This window comes from Python bivittatus, unplaced genomic scaffold (assembly GCF_059951505.1).
Source record: "Python bivittatus isolate LINGU-HERP-01145 unplaced genomic scaffold, Pbiv_v1 ctg000690_np1212, whole genome shotgun sequence".
NCBI lineage: Eukaryota > Metazoa > Chordata > Lepidosauria > Squamata > Pythonidae > Python > Python bivittatus.
The window spans coordinates 8,007,651-8,026,848 of record NW_028277096.1 but is presented as its reverse complement, the minus strand read 5'-3'; the positions used below and the strand labels follow the sequence as shown (position 1 = coordinate 8,026,848).

The 19,198-nt window shown below is 40.4% G+C and overlaps 1 protein-coding gene across 1 annotated transcript; it reads right to left on the bottom strand.

Annotated features, from left to right (window-relative positions):
- Nucleotides 1-1,303: 1,303 nt before the first annotated feature.
- On the bottom strand, nt 1,304-18,241 carry VKORC1L1 (vitamin K epoxide reductase complex subunit 1L1). The gene is made up of 3 exons (XM_007429678.4): nt 17,992-18,241; nt 8,792-8,901; nt 1,304-6,398 (listed from the first exon to the last, which is right to left on the bottom strand). Exons 1-3 carry the CDS (start codon nt 18,183-18,185, stop codon nt 6,172-6,174), a joined length of 531 nt encoding a protein of 176 aa, XP_007429740.1. The 5' UTR covers nt 18,186-18,241; the 3' UTR covers nt 1,304-6,171.
- Nucleotides 18,242-19,198: the final 957 nt, after the last annotated feature.

Here is a 19,198-nt window from a genome sequence, read left to right as displayed (position 1 = left end):
ACTGTGTAAGTGCTTGAGAAATACCACGAATGCAGGAAATCTTGGCAGAGATGTTCCTGGGGGTGGAGCAGACTAAATGTGGGGGCCATTCCCAGAAAGAAGGGTTGACTCATTGTAAAAGTAGGATATCTGAAAAGGGATCCCTAGAGGGCAGGATTGACTGATGCACCCACAATAAATGTAGGAAGCTCAGAAGCATGATCCTACTGTAAGGAGTGGACTGACTCCCCAGTACATACAAAAAGATTTCTGAAGAGCAGATTGGCTAATGGATCCACCATGAGTTGTATTAGTGTACTATAGAGGAAAGAGTATGTCCTACCTCAGGTTCAATATAACAGAAGTATGAATCTTCTCTCATGAAAACCTCTTTCTCAATGTAGAAACAGCATATCACAAAGCGCTCGCCCTACCTTGGTTAGTCTCTTACACTCTCCCAGTTCTACAGCTCATTCTTTCTTCCCTGGGAGGCATTGTAGTATGAGCGTCATCTACACTTTGTGTCTTCCTTCACTTTTGACATTTAGCTACAAAAGTTGTTGAGCTGGCAGTAGGTCAATCTCTCGGGGGAGGGGGTGTCAGAAAAATCAGTATGGCGGTTCTGGTCAACGTCTCTGGCTGACAGCATGTTATAAATGCTTGGGGGTTGCAAAAAAGCCCCCCCCCAAATATTAGCCATGGTCTGCAAATGCACAACGATTGGGTTGCTATAACACCCAAAGCCAAACCAAACCACCCATGACTACGGCTTACTGCAACCTATGAACCCAGTATTAAGTTGGGCTCTTGCATGCTATAGTTTCCTATGATTTAATGAATACACCACAATGGTCTGCATTTGCCACAAAATACTAAATCACAAACAAGCAAATTACATCATTGGGTTGCATGAACCTAATCACACTGATTAGTTAATGACCAATGGTTTATGACTTAGCATTTGTGGATCCAGCCTATTCGGTGAACAGTCCTTAAAGAAAGCATACATGATGCTTAACATGATGCTTGAATTCAGCCACTGCAACCCTGTGCATTTTTGGTTTAAAACTTGGCACTTTTAACATGAACACTGTATTTAAAAAGTAAAGTCTAGAAAATGGCTAGTCTTTGGTAACTAAAGATCAAGGAATTTATGGTTTCAGTGAGGGGTGGAGACAAATCAGCACAGGAGATTACAAAGCATTCTGCAAAGACATCCACAGATAATTTCTACATTTATTTTTATACCAAAAAAGTTATGTGCAACAAATAAACATTCTTACAATATTTACATGGTTTTAATTCCCCTGTTAGCAAAATTGAATTTCGATTTCAGAATGTCACAGTCCTATGTTGAACCAAAAAAATAAAAATAAAAATGGAATGACTCCAATTGAGATGGAGATGTTCTGGAGTTTGAAGCACATCAAAAATTTGTCAGATCAAACATACGAGACAGAACACACATTGAATATTTAGGCCATGCTTAATACATTTTTAAAAAAATGGAAACGGAATACTTCATCTTCTTCAGACTAGTTTTACTAGGTTTAATCAGTATTGAAAGAATCCAAGCAAATGTTTAATCTATTTTGACCAATTTTTGTTCATACAGATCAGGAGATACTAACCTGCAAAAAAATCTATCAGTTTTTGTGTTTTTGTTTTGGATCAAAAAATCTAATTGAGCAGTAAAGTAATTATTTTCTGAAAGAGTTTCATCTCATTCTGGACTAGAGCCCACTGTGATAATTCCCTTAAAGAGTTGCCTTAGTAGAAATATTCCTCTTCCAAGTATATAGATTTCTCTCCCTACTTTTCCTTAATTCCTCCTGAAAATTAAGTGACAGAAACCTTTCCTGGGAGTGGAGATATAAAAGATGCAATGGAGCCATCTGCTTCATGGATACATTTTCTGGTATCTCAAAAAAGCCTTCATCCATTCAAAATTGCATTACAGGCACTGAGAACCATATATACTCCCAAGTGTGGAAGGACGAGTAAGATTCCCCAAGAAAAGAAAAAGCAGTGGTCTGACTCACAGAAACTTTTTTCTCTTGGAAAAAGCTGTCAGAGCCCTTTCTTTCTCTTGAGCCATCAACAAGTGGGAGAGATGTGGTGGGTTCAGGGTGGTGATGGGGAGGAGAATTAAATGGATCTTCAAGAAAACAACTCCTGGCACATTAGTAAAAAACCTGAGCTTTTATCACTGAAAAAAAGTTTCCCTCTTCCACACTGGCATAAAATTAGAGGCAACTTAGGTGATGAGACAGAACCAGAGAGCAGGGGCTCCTGGGCTTTCCAAATTAAAAGGAAAGAATTGGGATCGAAGCAGGGAAAAGTTGCACTGGCGAAAAACAGGGAAATGCTGCATCCTCCATCGTCCACCTAGCTCAGAACAGGTTTGGGAGTGCGGCCAAGCAGCCTTGTAATATTGCCACCTTAAAGAGAATGAATTACCTTCAGGGAAGAAGAGGGAAGGCAGCAGAGAGCCACACTTGCAGGGAGATTTGCCCACCACCCGCTTGCTGCAAATATCACCACACGCAAGGAGGGTAGGCTTCCACTCCGTTAGAAATATTGGCCTGCTGCTCACAGCCCAGTACTTGGGAGGACCAATTTTCCATTTGGACAGAGAAGGGTGCCCTGCTGTCCCTACCTCAACCTTCTCCAATCTGGCCCTTTCCCCAAAGTGCTGCAGCTGCAGCTCCCTAGGAATTCTGGGAGTTGGGGTCCCAACATGCCTGAAGGGACCTGATTGAGAGCGACTCTTCCAACACAAACGATGGCTGCTTAGACTGTTTAACACCACAGAATACTACTGAAATTGGAGAAGGGGGAGAGGGGTACAGAAGTCAGGACTTTGCTTAAAAGTACACAAGGTGACTGATACCTTCAAACCTCTGTCCTTGAACAAGAAAAAAATAGAGTCAACATTCAAGGTTTTGATGCGTTGATCAAGAGAAAGGAGCAGAACAGGTAACTTTTCAGCAGGGGGAACAATGTGACCCCCAAGGAAGAGAGTCCTAGGAAGAAAACTATAACTTCCCTGTGTCCCCTAGAGTTGAGACTTATGTATAGATAATGGAAATCTGCTTAGAAAGATAGAAAAGCCCCATCTCACTTGCAGACATGTAAAAAAATAAAGCCTCGCATTATGTTACATTAATGTTTTAAAATAAAATTTTATCAGTGAGGGTATAAACTTGGAAATATTCTCCACATATCAAATGTAACAAAAATTTCTAAATTACACCGCCTGCGCCCCGCCATCAGCTCTAATTTCAAAATTCAAGACAAGCTTTAACTGTACTCTGGTTAATACAAAATGTATTTCTGAGAAACTCTTTTTCTGACAAGGACAACAAGCAGAATGTAGTGTTCTTTTTTTAATACATATATACACACACACACACATATATATATATACCATAAACACATGTCTCCCTCCATTAGTCTTGTGCTCCACCACAGTTCTGCACATAAACCAACTGGACTGTTCATTTGGCAGGCATTTAAATACTGTCAGACATCCATCCTCAGCAGATGCTGCTCCCACTGGGAAAAAAATGCTGCACTTTTACAAAACGCAAGAGAATCGCATTCATACCTCAATGCTGATGTTTAGGAAATGACACAAAAAAGATGACCTCTTACGGACTCACGAGGAGGAAAGGGTTAAGATACAGACTGGATTTTTAAAAGGGAGCTTTTCAAAAGATCGCTCTTCTTGGGCATGAAGCAGGAGGAAGCAAGCTCAGAGCCGATGGTAAGAAAACAACAGGACACATATTTTTGGCAACAACACACCCTTTGTTTCTTTCAGTATTCTGGATATATTCTGGCCTGACTCAATCGCCTTAGCTAGCCTGTTAGGATCCAAGGGTGCACCACTCTCTCTGCTACAAAGAATGCCAAAACTGCTTTCAAAACTGCTTTTTACCCTTAATACAAGCACTCCAAATTCTGTTCATCATTTGAGCATAAGAACTGTATGAATATCTCAGGGAGCCCAACTAGTGACTTCGCATCACAAGCCTCCGGCAGATTGCAGCATCCGTGTGCTTTCAACAGCCGCTTCAGTCACTTACTGAGAACTCCTTTTCGATCCTATCAATGCTGTAACTCACTTGTACTCCGGAACCCTTTAGTACCTTTTTGCTATTCCAAGGATAAACCGGCTGCTGCAACAGGTTCCTCGTTTTGCCACCGCAGTAAGAAACACGGCAGCCTTGCTAAGGAGCAGCTCTTCTGATTTGCTTGGAACAGCTATGACCCAGCATTGGCCAAAGCAGCTGTCATATAAGAAACCGCAACAATCCTCCAAGGCTTCCTTGTCATGCCAAGGCACACTGAGAGGCTCCTGGGTGAACTGGGCCCTAAATCTAAATATAGTGGACAAAATTTTAGGAGTAGTGCAGTGTGAAAGTGTTCTGAGAAAAGGCAACTAGCCTGTCTCTCTAAAATACTCCAGCAGGAAAAGCAGAAGCCAGCATGGATTGCAGAGCTCACAGTTGTCCCAATCAGCCATGACGTGTTGACAGAGATTCAGCATCCTGCCCTCTCTAAACCTAGCCCCAAACTCCAGGTATGTCCTACAAGGATCTGTTTATGGTACCAGTGTGCCTTGGTATAAGGGAAGCCCCAAGGGATCGCTTTCTACATACTGCAAAGGTTTGATTCATCAAAAATATTACATATATGTAAGAACCCTTCTGCCTGGCAATTTCAAACACCCCCAATATTTGGTTTGTAAGACAGAAGGCACTTTTAAAAAACACTGCATTTTAGGACAATATGATATGAATGGGAAATTATTTCAACTCTTTCAAGGGGAACCATGACTGAATCTTGGGCCAATTTTGTTTACCATCTATTTCCTTTACCCTAACTGTAAATTTCCCCATGGGGTAGGGGGAATCAATGTGCATCTACCTAAACCTTACGCCAAATTTGTAAGTAGGAATTTGGAATTGTTCTGTCCCTACAGGTATAAATCTATTTATGTTCATAATTTGTATTTCCTATACAAGCCTCAATAAATGAAGGGGAATTGCTCAGGAGGATTAAAGCGCCCTCCATTGACATTTCTTTATACAATCCCTCTTCACTTCAGTGGAACTTATGTACAACAGATCTCACTAAGGGACTGCATCCTAATTCTTCAGTGCACTCATTTACCAGTGGGTCACTGGGATCCAGTGTCAAGTTGTAACTCTATACAGCAGCTAGAAATATCATAATCAAATCAGTAACATTATTTGGCTGTCTGACATCCCTTTGAAGTGTACAGCCAATTCTGCCCCTTGAACTCCATTTGTATAGATTTCCTACTGATGAGGTCTGGGCAACTCAAAATGCCCCATTCCCCTTGTTAAGCATCCTCAAAGAAAGATCTTTGCCATTCACAGAAAACAGTTTGAATGTTGCATGGAAACCCAACTTAGTTCAGTTTTTTTTTAATACCATTGAATTCCATTTTCTTTAGACATAGCCAGGGAAAAGACATCCCAGCAAAGATCTTTTGTTGCACATCTTCTCCAGGGAAATGAACTAATTTCAATTTCATTTTTTAAAAATGTCCCAATGGACAATTTTTCAAAGTTGCTATGCTTCTAGTCAACACTTGGCTGAGCTGTGCTGAACTTCTTTCTTTGCCAAGAGACAGCCAGCCCTTCCTACCACTACGCACCAAGTTGTAGTAAGTGTCCTAGTTGTGTCTATGTGGGTCAAATCCCCTTGGCTATCAATACACATAATGTAAACATGGCAACATTTCCCTATGGTACCTATAAAGTCTAGAACAATGTAATCATGATCTCCCAGTTAAGACTCCCACATCTCAATGGAATTTACACCGAGATGGGAGACTTCCTAGCAAGTATAACCTACTTGGAATATTTGGGGAAGGGGTAAAGAAGGAGTAAAGAATTTGCCTCTCTGAACTCCTTCAAAGTAGAGTTAAAGCTTGTCTCTGATCAGGTTAAGACTTTCTCAAACAGTTCCTCACCACAGCTATTTAGCAGAGAAGTTACCCAGGGCCCCTTTCCTTTGATTCACTCTAATTAAATTAGTTATGATTCCTGGGGAAAGCATGTGATATGAATAATTAAAAAGATTTTCTTTTTACTGTGAAATAAACATAAATGGAAGCCGGGCCTTCAAACCATCAGTCAAAAGTTTGCAAAGGAGTTAATCCTGTTTGGGTGGGAGTTGCCGTTTCCAGGCCTCGTTCAAGTATACTAGTCGTTTGTAGTTGATGATCAAGAGAACGAAGTTCAGCAAGTATGTGATGACACAGACAACGCAGAATTCCTTCAGCACAAAGTACAGAATATAAGCCAGGTACAAAGATCCTATTACTGACACTATGGAGGACATCATGAGGACCAACGCTGCTACTGCACTTGCTGTCATACCTAGAAGAAGAAGACAAGTAGTTACTGCTGTTGCTTCCTATTTGTTACAAGCTTTATCCATCAACAAGACCTCAGGTAAAGGGGTAAGAAGTCCAAAATGTGGTCAAATCACCCTGGTACCATTTCAAAATGCTTGTTAAACCAATCAAGAAGAAGAGTTCTCCCCAACTGGAAGCCTTAAGGACAAAGTAGTAAAAGGCTGTTCGCTGTGTGCCAATGTGAAGGATATAAGCAATGCCCTTTTCACAGAATCATAAAACTGGAAGGGGCCACACCTTGCCCCATTCCAGAATTCAATTTATAGCATCCCAGACCAATGACTGTCTAGCCTCCACATGAATACATCCAGTGAAAGGGAGCCCACCAGTTCTCTAGGTAGCTGATTCCATTCTCAAAGCATTTCTAAAATACCGTAAAGGCAACACCTACTGTAAAGAATCTGATTTATGGATAACTGTTAGCTGAAGATATGGCAAAGGTCACTAGCTGAGCAGAATTTAAGAGGAAATTAGATGCATGCACAGAAGAGCTTTATCCACTTCTGTTCATAATTATGACTAAAAGGAATTTCCAAATTCAGAGGCAGAGTGCCTCTACTTTTCTGCCACTAGATAAAGGAGAATGTGGTCCTTATGTCCTGACCATGGACTTTCCAGAACCATCTGACTGGCTACTGTGGGAAACAACATACTCACTTAGAAGGACCACATGTTCAGATCCAGCACTTATGACAATGGCTACGATCAGAAAAGCCAAGCAAATTGATGTCTATCTCTCCCACCATCCTAAATATACACATCCCTTCTTTCAACAGATAGACACTGTACATTCCCAACAGTTCAGGAGTTTCAAGACTGTACTATAATTTATGATTCTCATTAGTTTATACATAGATATTATGTATATTAGCAAACCCACTAATTTCTATAGTCTTAAAGAAAAAGACCCAGGATTCTTAGCCCACTGATTTTAAGAACTGAAGAAACACACATTATCTTGCCTTGCTCTTTTTACAACAAACTTTGATACACTGTTGTATGGGCATTAAGCACTACCCACAATTAATTGCAATCCAAATCTGAGTTTGCAAATTTTACTCTGCAGTTAATTTTGTGAAGCATTAAAAATGTTCAGGTTTGCTTTTGAAAAACGGGAAGGGTTGAATTTGCAGGCTGGAGAAGCAGCACAAAACTGGGGACAGGAGGGGAAAGAAGAACACATGAACCCTTGGAGGGCGCCAAATTCTCTTAATTGTCTCCAGAAAATGAAGCAACATTATGACTGAGCTCACATAATTTAATTAAGCCATAAAATGGTTTTACTATAATATGGTATGGGAACCTAGCATAATGCATGAATCCAGTCTTCACACATGTTATGAGACATTTTCTTCATTATATTAAAGATGTTTTTTTATGGTGTCTGCTCAGTTAAGAAACACATTTGCCACTGTCTGAGGGTCCAAAAGGTATTTCATAACAGAACTGAAAAACTGGTCACTGAAGAAGTTGAAGCAGAGGATCTAGGACTCCTATAGGAAATTCATACACACTCACTGCGGGTACAGCTCCTGTGTCTCAGCATGAAGAAGATGCACAAGTCCTCCCTACATTGTTTTACACAGCAACAATGTCATGCATGGCATTTTTCTAGCGCATGCAAACAGGGAATGGATCCTGGCCCCACAACCTGAATCTGATAGTAGGGAGAGTAGAAGAGAGGGAGCGGGAGGATGAAAGAGGCAAGGGCAGACAGGGGTGAACAGGAGCACACACTGTTACACACACCTGCAAATACACTCACAAAAAACAGCACTGTGCATAATGCATCATGATTACCTGTGCATAATCATTTACAATTTAATTATTAAACTTTGGGAAAAAGAGATGTGTTTATTTTTATTAAAAATTTCCAATCTGGTTGTTTAGAGGGAATTTTTCCTTGCCACCAGCCATAAGCAACCATAGCAATGGCTATTTACAAGTCTGGCCTGGATCTAAAGGAGTGGGTAGGCACTCCATGGAGAAGTTTCTGAAGGAAATTCTAGATATCATGGACAATGGAAGGAGGAAAAGAGGAATCTGATTATCAGCCCCAGTTCTTCACAGTGTTGATTCTGAAAGAAAAGCTGATTTGAAATGCCGGGGAATTAGCAACTTCTTCCAGCTTTGCTTTAGGATCTGCAGGCACTATGAACGTGACTTAGACATCACATTTCTCAGGCAGACATGAGTGAAATGGGAGATTAGTGAAGTGCATACTACAGTTGTTAGAAGTCAATACATACAAGATTTTGATTACTAGATTGAAATAACAACAATTTATATCCTGCCTTTTTGCCTAGAGGAACAAAAAATAAGGAAAAGGTAGGCAAGGGGGAGTCTGCTACTTACCAAGCAACATTTGCAGTATATAGAATACAAGACCGAAAACACTGTTTGGTTGATTTATTGCACTGTCCTTTCCAAAAATGGAGCCTAATAGGCCAAATCCTCGGCCCCATCTGAAAGAAAATGGACCATTAAGTCTTAAGTGGTAAGTTCTTGATATAATAAAAATATAAATGTATACACACAATGCATTTATACACCCATGCACTAGGAACAGGTCTGAGAATACATATCATATAGTATTATTAGACAGACAGACAGACAGACAGATAGATTTCCCTGCTAATTTATTAAACAGCCTTCAGATTATGTTAGGTTATGAATATAAACCATGGCTTACAAAAATAACCCACAACTGGATGGGATAACACAACATGCTACATCATAAATTACAGTTTAATAACCATTAACTGCCCAGAGTCACTCTGCAGTGAGATGGGCAGTGACAAATTTGAAATACAAATAAATATAAATTAAAGTTGCTAATGACATAACTCACTAATCTAAAATGAAACAGCCATGCTATGTTTTAGTGCAATGTGTGAGCCCTAACCTACCACAAGCACGATGCTACCCATTGCCCTTCATACAATTAAGCACAAAGCATTACCTTCACCAGTACGGATTCTCTCTATTGACCATTCTGAATAACGTGAACCCATTATCCCCAGTGCAAAGCACAAAATCTGTGCAAATTTCATTTCAAATAGTAACCATCACTTACTTGCAGACTCAGGTTTGTTTTTTGCCTTCAAGTCAGGGTTGACTCCTGGCAACTGCCTGGACTAGTCTCTGCAGTTTTCCTGGCAAGATTTCAGAAGTGGTTTGCCCTTTCTTTCTTCTTCCTAGGGCTGAGAGAGAGGGACTGGCCCAAAGTCACCCAACTGGCTTCACACCTAAGGGGGAACTAGAACTCACAGTCTCCCTGTTTCTAGCCTGGTGCCTTAACCACTACACCAAACTGGCTCTCATTAATGTACTTTAAAATAAAATAAAATAAAATAAAATTTAAAATGCCTGGCTGTAGAGTACTTTTCATTTCCCATCATAACATTTCCTATAGCTAGGCAGAAAACAGCCCATAATGGGACTCCATATGAGACTCAGCAGGCACTCTTTCCCCCCGGCCTAGAAAGTTTGTCAGAATACAAGTGAAAAGCAACAATCTGCTTGAATTAACCTGAACCCTGCTGCAGATATGACTAACTTCCAGATATGCTAAGCACGTTTCCACATTTCTGAAATCAAGAGCAACACGGATGGGGAAGATACCGGTTAAAAGTAGGCATGCCTGTTTTGAATGTAGAAGGCATCAGGTCTTTTAAAATGTAATCGCAATTTTTAAAAGAGAAATACAGAAAAATATACAAATTAAAAGAAAAAGAATAAAATCCAATGAATAAATAAAATAAAAAATTAAACAGAAAAAGAATTCTAAATATTAACATACTAAACTAATATAAATCACCTGACTATAACACACATTCACTCAACCATATAATAACAGTATATCAAATTATGCAAAGAAATGTGTTCTATTCTTCTAAAATATTTTTACAAGAAGGCACTGGGTTTAAGCCTTGGCATCTCAACTGAAATAGGGGCTAGGAAATGTTGCATTTTAGGAGCCTGAGGATCATAATGTGGGGAGTGATGGTGAAAAGTAGATGGATTTGCCAACTTTTAAGGTAATTGGAGTTTTTGTTTAAAAAGCTGTTTTAGGGATTATAATATTTTTTTAAATAATTTGTGGAACTGCATAGAAGGGGGCTCCAGAGACCATATTATGGCTTAGTGCAAAGTGTGATCCTAGCCTAGAAGGCTTACAGCATTATCATAGAGCTGATCCTTCACATATGAAAGACCCAGGCTTCAAGGCAAGTAGACATTTTCCCTAGAAACCCTGGAGACATTTCCTGTCTCAGTAAAAACAATATTCAGGGACTAAACTGAATACAGTTGGGATCAGTATACGAAAACTGCTATCTGTTCCGAGATCAGGAAAACCAGTTAAATATTCCTAAAATTATGTCCCATCACATCTCTAGATTAAGAAGAAATGTATGTATGATGTCAAAACCAGTTAGACGGGTAATCCATTTTTAACTAAGCCCTACTCGGATTTGTTTTCAATGGATGAAAAGGGGCAAACAAAAAGGCAAATTGGTTTAAACATGCCAACTTTAAAACATTACTCGAAAAAGTTCCCACAGGTTAACTCAGTTACTGCATTCCCAGCCTGCACTGTGTGGATGAGCCTAAACCACCTGAGCCCTAAAACATGAGGCTTGTGACCCAATTCAATGAACCTTTTTAAGTACTGCACAAGTACTGGCAACTTGGCACTGATCATGCATTGAGTATGCAAGAACACAGTCATACAAAACAGAACCCGTAGTGCTGAACTTGGTCACACCTTGTCTTATGCCTGGCTCTTGGCCTGAGAGTTTGGCTGCTCTAGACAACGCTCCAACATGCTGCATCTCACCGGGCCCACACTATCTTCTGCTTGAGAACAGAACATCAATGCTGATTTTTAAATTAATGCAACTTTTTAGAAGAGTTAGGGACAATTACTAGTAAGCAACTACCAACCATAAAATATAAGCAGGTCTGCTTCTTGTTATGCAGCTTTCACTCTGACCCTAATCCTAACCCATCTATTCCCTGCTCTTTTCTTCCCCATCCCAGGAATTGAAAAGAGTCCACAGCTAGTGTAATAGCACATGTTTTATGTATAAAAGGCACACTTTGATCCTGACATCTCCAGAAAGAAGAACTGCAGATGGAAGGAATAGATGATACATACAATAGGGACACTGTTTAGTTTTGCAGCATGGGTTGCAGACAATATGGCTTACAAATTCATTGGTAATGGCTCAACATGTTGGCTTATCTTAGCCATCTGTGGATGATTCAATAAACCATGATTAACTAACACATGACTCAGTGGTACTATGGCTGTACTCAGTGTACTCAATCCAAAACCTCAGGAGGGCAGCAGATTGGAAAAGGCTGGGCAGACAATAGTGGGTGAAGAGATCCAGCTCCCAAATATATGATAAGGCAAGTTTTATACTTATTTATTTTATTAGATTTATATATTACATATCTTTTATATTTTATTACATGTATACATTGCTTGGATCCCAGCAACTCTAGGCAGTTCACAAGTAAAAAACGGGGGGGGGGGGAATTCAATAGTAAAAACAAGGAAAAAAGATGGCAAAAAACAGGCAGCAACAAAGCACACCCACTCCTTGGAAGGGGCTACCCCCATCCCAGCCAAAGGCCTTCCAAAACACAAGAAGGGTGGGGCCACCTGGATCTTGGGGAGGCCTCATTCCAAAGGGAAGGAATTAGGTGTGGCCAAATTTATATCACCCAACAATCTGAGATTGTTCATTGGCCCTACCCCCAAAAAATCCACAGATTTGCTTCCCAGAAAGCAAATTAATTGCATTCAGACCACTAAGTAAAGATCTTTACAAAAGCTTCCTCCCTCTCTTTCAGGTCAAATCATATTAACACACACATTTTACAGTACTGATAATGGATTGATTTAACAGCTAAGCTGAATTTCCCCAGTGGTTTAGGCACATTAAAATTATGGTCTTGTGGTTTGATTTCTGAATATGCCTCTGTATTTGAACTATGAAAGGGGTTACATGCATTAAGAGAGATAGCAATGCTCTCAACAGCCCTTGAGGGCCATGATAAAAAGAATATACCTAAAGTAAGGAATTGTAATGAGATGTCAACTTCTGGTCCAGAAAATGCACATCATGATTTGGCCCCAATTCTTTTATGCAAGCCTCCAGGAAAGATGTCAGTTGCCAATTCTTGCAACACTGTCTTTCCAGACTTCTGCCCAGATAACTTATTGGACAACTGCAATTTGGGCATTAGTTCATGAACTTATTCTGGTTGTAGCGACCACTGCGAACATATTATTTTTTCTTCATTTGAATGTGTTTTAATAAATGTTGATATGAGTTGAATTAAAAGCAGAATATCAAATACTTGGGTAGATTTATGGAGAGCAAAAACTGATCCAAAATTTGGAGAAAGGGAGCAGACATTCAGTGGCACAAGGAGACTTCAGAATCAGAAAAATACTTACTACTTTGTATGATACAAATTATCTTCCCTCCCCCCCCCCCTTTGAACAGCCTACCCCAACTTTACATCCTCCAAATATGTTTGGACTGCACAGTTCACATTCCCTAACTGCTCCAATATAAGACTCACAAAGTACCTGAACAAACAAAACTGTGGCCCAATCCATTAGAAAAGGTATATTTGAAACTTGGCAATAGTTACACAAAGAATCCAAAAATATATTGCAAAGTTATCAGTGCTGTGAAGATAAAATTTAGCAAATAGACAATTGACTCCAACTCTAGATGAGGACCACATGAATATGCATCTATTGTTATTATTGCTGCTATTATTATTATTATTATTATTATTGCTTATGAGTCAGTGTGGACTCCTGGTGACTGCCTGGAGAAATCCCTGCAATTTCCCTGGCAAGATTTCAGAAGTGGTTTGCCATTGTTTTCTTCCTATGGTTAAGAGAAAGTGACTGACACAAGGTCATCCAAGTGGCTTAGTGCCCAAGGGAGGACGAGAACTCACAGTCTCCCAGTTTCTGGCATGGTGGCATAACCATTGCACCACATTGGCTGTCACCAATAAAATTACCATTGTTCATACCATCAGAGGGGGAAGAAATTGCAATCAAGCATCTTCCATCATGCCCAGTACACATCTAGTTGAGAGATCCCTTTCTCTAGCTACAATCTGCCATCCGCTGAATCATGAAAGGAAGCAACAGCAACCTTTCCACTTGATTAGACCCAATTCTTTGATTACTACCTGTGGAACTAGTAACCAAGAGATACAGTTGCTTTTTTCCTCTAATTTCTTTTCCTCCTGTATTGTTCCTTTCTGACCATAAGCCTGCAGGCAACATCTTTTGGATTTCTGAAACATGCTGGAAGCATTTTTTAACTGAACACTAGGATCATTAGTAATATCTAAACAGAGCAACACAGATCCACATGCAAGTTGACTAGAAATCAGCAAGGCTGGCAGCAGTGTAAGGACAAATGAGACAAATGAGACAAGTGGGAAAGTGTTGTCCTCTGTCTGGCCTTTATGCTAGGAATATTACATTAGTCCACAATATTTTCTTTCAGATATACATATAGTTGTTTATTGAAGCAAAGAGACAGAGGAAACCTTTTTGGCCCAAATCTATCCAAAACCCCATGGTCAATTTCTTTCCACAGAGAGGATTGGACAAGAAACTATCAATATTTGGATGCACAAGCTATTGAATACACATCTAAATAAGTAGTGCATAACTGGACTGAAAGTTTCTATTGCATTACTCTTAAGATTATACAAAGACATACAATCAGTTTTCCAGCCTAAGTCTCATTAGCTATAATTTTAAGTTATTTGATCCTGGACTCTACCACCTTCAGTTCAAACCTTTTCAAAATTCAAATCCAGTTCGATCTATTTCCTTGTCATATATCCATAGCAAGAAACCAAACAAAACCACTGGCACGACTTCAGCAAGCTCCCCTTTGTCACTTCTCCTTTTTAAATAAACCATATCTTCACTGCATCACTATCGCAACCAGTTTACAATTTCACAGGCATTTCCCAATTCTAAACTGGAAAACTACTGGAAAATGCTGCTTCTGCACACAAATGTCCAAGTTTCCTATGTCTATAAAATGTTAAGATGTTACTCAACTTCTGAAAACATGACACTTGTAGAAGATGCCCTCTCTAGCAAAAACTTCAACACGCAGGAGGATGCCAAGATTCAACAACCAACCCCGAAGAAATACCCCACAAGTGTTGCTGTTGCCAGAAGTCCACCAACCTCAAATTTAGTACAGAGCTGAAAATAGCCAGTTCCCTTGTCACCCATGGGAAGCTAGGCAATCAAAGAGAAAGATGGCGTGTACAATACTTGACTTTTTTGGATACAAATGGCTAACTTAAAACACACATGAAGCCAATGTTAGTAACTTTTCTGGATTTGCAAGGCTGGCTTTACCAGTTTTCTTTCAATGCACAGCGAACATGAAAAGTAATTACTGTATGCATCTGGGGCTTCTGCAGTTCTATTAAAAATGTACAGTGTCTTTGCAGACCATTCCAAAAAGTTTCAAGGGAACTCAAAACTGGATGTTCTCACTCACATGAAACTTAATTACACATCACTTATAAACTCTTGCAAGTGCTCCACAGGTTTGTTGTAGGATTTCTGAGGTGATGCAGGGATGGAGAACTAGAAAATCATGAATGCTACTTAATTTCTAGAAAGAAAGGTAGAAACCAGGTCTTGCCCACTCTCTTTTTGCCCAAGATCCAGTCTCACACAGGCCCAATGATGCAGGAAACAATCACATCCTGCCCTGCCAATTTGTTCCCTGTGAAGGAACTTCTTTTTCGGTACAGAAGAAAATCAACAGATCAGGCACGCAATGCAGAAGAGTAGTCTCTTTCTGACACTGAGCAAACTTAAATTCTAACATGCTTTTAGAAAGGAGCTCTGCTCCCTTTTCTCAATACAAAGAAAGCAAATACAGTGGCAGAAAGGGAGACGAAATACAGAAAAGAGCTCTTCTTGGTTCTACACACTTTAAACATTCCTCAGATTTACTACTGACATACGGTCTGTGGAAAAATGAATGTAGCCCTCCAGCTAAAATGGTTCACCAGTGCTGTTCTCATGATTAACATTCCTTTATTGCATCTCATTTTAACTGGTTTTTCTGGTCTATCCCTTAACCTGAGGTTATTTAAATTTTGAACTGACCCTTATTTAGATTTGACATCCTGCTCCCCAACTAAACTAACTGTGATAGGACTCACTAGCTGTCTACTAATTAAAACTGATATGTATTAGGTGAGATCTAAACAATACTGATCCCTCAAACCAGAACAAGACACAGGTTCTCTAGGAGAAAAGCAAAGATAGGTCAGTCTCATTGTGAAATCTTTATTGGCCAACAGGAAATAGGGGCCAAAGACTCTCACTGTATCTGGTTAGGCACTTTAGTTCTGAGCACAACTGAAAAAATAATATCATGCTGCTGTCAGGAGCGTGGGGAAAAATTGCTAAGTCAAACAGCAAGGATTCACTTACTGAAATGGACTTAATCTAGGTTCTGCACAGTACATAAACACAGAAAAAAAGCTCACTGTGCTGCTTTCGACAATTACCAAGACAGCCTGAAAAGAACAGAACTTGTTTCTGAACTTCAAAAAACAATATCCAGCACTTAAAGCAGTGGCAAAAATATTTTTTCCAATTTTAAGTCAACATATGCGAACTAAGTAAAGTTGAGGGATTTGCTTTGAATTGAAATAACCAAAAATGTGCTGAAAACTTTTCATGTAAAATTTTGAGATCCTATGATGCTTTATAAACCTGCTGTCTATAAAAACTCTTCCCCACTATGCTAAATTAGACCTTGCACACACTGTATTAAAAAAAACTAAACTTCTCAGAACAAGGAAACATTACTGGATTCATGAGTAGTAGTTGTGTGTGAATACTGCAAAAATTACATCATTGCAAATAAGAGCACACAGTAGTATGAATGCAACAGCAGCTCTAATCTCTCTACTTGCAAAATAATATCATTCCCTCTGAACAGCAGCAAGTCAACCTTCAAAAAAAGGGTACTAACAATGATAGGCACTAACAAGTCAATACTGTGGTATGCAAGAAATAAACCTTTTGATGCAGGCTTTTAATACAGAACTTTGGAAAATGTCTGCAGAACGAAACTGATTGAGAAGAACCAATTTTATTGCTGAGAGTAAACCTAACAACTTTAGCAAGCAGTATCTAACAGTGTTGGACAGTCTCAAGTGTATATTCAACCTGACCGTCTTTCAACACGTGAGGTCAAGATACAAAGTGTTTATCGTTAAGTGATAAACATTTTTGGTACAGGATCATCTGTCCATAATAAAACAGATGCTTTGGTATGTTCTGCACAAATGCACTTCATTTTACAAGCACCTTCTTTACTATTCACAACACATGCTTGGCTCCACAAGAAACCTCTACTCAGCATTTGGCCCCAAATGTTTCCACACCAAAACTCCAGTGAAATTCTGCTTATAAGCCATAGCATACACTCATACTTTAGAGACATCTACAGACACTGCTGAATTCAGTCTTCCCCCACATATATCTGACTTATGCAGCCTCACCCCATTCTTTCCATTCTCTGCTTCAGTCCACTATTTATTTACAACCACATGCTCTCCTTCAAGCGCATCCAGACACTAAGCGTACTTACAAAATCAATTCATCAACACTGATTAGCAGCCTATCCTGGAAACGATGTTCAACAGGCTAGAGATAAACAGAAAAGTCCTAATTCAATGTTCTGAACTTTCTTGGTGCCTTTCCATTTAATTCAGTTAAAAGTCCTGATGCAAAGCACCATAAAAAGTCACTCTCTTAAGGTAAAAACAGGAAATGAATGGCAATTATAACAAGATTCACATATCTGCCACCATCAGATAGATAATGGACTTGCTCTGTCAAAACCACTGTCTTTTTGTATACATTAATATTATTAATACTGCTTAACTAATCCAGTTGGTAAGTCACACTGTTTCCTGTTGTGATTTACACAGTATGTTTGTTTTGCAATGCTAGGCCTTTTGACCTCATGACTTTGTAATGTTTCACTTTTTTCTTTCCTTCCTTGTTAACTGAAAACAGCATCCAGCCTTCTGATAAAGAAAACTATGATCCACAAAAACAATGTACGCTCTTTGCATCCCTTTAGCTCAGTGATTAGCAGCTCTCTAAGACAGACCAACATTATTTACAAGGCAGACTTCAGAGAGAAAAATTAATATTGGGAATGACTTATTTCTACGACTCTTGTATTACTAAATGAATTTTCAGTCACGGGGTGAATTTAGGCAAAGCCTCAGGACTGAGGAAACACACCCCAAAAAACTTGAGGGACAAGCGACATCTGAATCAGGATCATTTTGGAGAAAGGATGGGTAACTTAAACTCTACAGACACTCAGCCGCTCTCGCAACTTTCGCACGATTGCGGCTAGCCAACAGAGCAAATCCAAGAAGGATCCTGGCGGCCTCCGCCTCAACCCCCACCCGTATTTTCCCGCTTGCTTGACCTGGAGGCGATGGCAGAAGAGCACCGGACACGCTCGCTGAGGTCGCAGAGCGCCCGGTATTGGAGGTCGCGACCCTTCTCACGCTCCAGGTGGCAGGCGTAGAGCGAAAGAACAATTCCGGCCAGGCACACGACGTAGCGGGCCACCCGCTCCCAGCGCGGCACCGAGACTCGCAGCAGGACGGGCGCCGCCATCTTAGCCCAGCCCTCGCTAAGGCGGACCCGGCAGGAGACTCCTCGCCCCTGTGCGCGCGCAGGACACGCCACAGCACGCCGAAATGCGGAGCGCGCGCACCACTTATTCATTGGTTCGTCGCCGTGAAAAAAGCCACGCCCACTTTCCCCCGGCTTCGGCTACTTGCCGGGCCATGGCTGTTTCTCCTCCTCTTTTCTCTGTGCAGAGCAGAACGTGGCGCTTTCCGTCGCGCCAGAGGCGGAACCAGCTAACCAATCAATCCGCGAGCGCGGGAGGCAACCCCGCCCACCAGCCTTTTAAGAATTAACAGCATCGCGAGACGTTCTTGCGGCGCGTTTTGAAACAGCGAGGGAGAGGGCTGTATCTCCCTCGCTTTCAGAAAACCGCGCGTTTGAAGGCGGGTTTTGTTTCTTCTTCTCATAATCTGTTATTATAGTGAGAAAAATTTTCAAAGATTTGGTGATCATATCCCTAGAATAGCTTGCAACACATAATAGCTCAGCTGCTCAACTATGGCTTACTGAATAAACTGACTCGCTGAATTCATTCATCAAATGCATTGCAGTAGAGCCGAGCCCTACGGTGAGAGCCGAAGATCTCAAACACCCTCCCTCAGAAGTGCTCCAGCAGCGTATATCCTAGCTCTGCTACCGACCTTGGGGTGCAACTGCTGCCACCACCTTCGACGGATATGCCTTTACCTGGCGCCCTCCCTCTAACCGTTGCATAAGCTCCCACCGTCTGTATGTCTTACTGACAAGTAAAAAGGAGGGAAAATGATAAAAGGAAAATACATTACAGTATATAGTGTTGCTTCATGGCCCTGTAGCACTGAGGCATTTTTGTTGTTGTTCAGTCGTTAAGTCGTGTCCAACTTCGTGACCCATGAACCATATTGTGCCAGGCCTTCCTGAAAAGCACTGAGGCATAGGACTAGCAAAATCATCGGCTCCTGAGTAGGGATATAAGCTAAACTCAAAAGGGATAAATAGAATCAAACTTTATTAGAAAA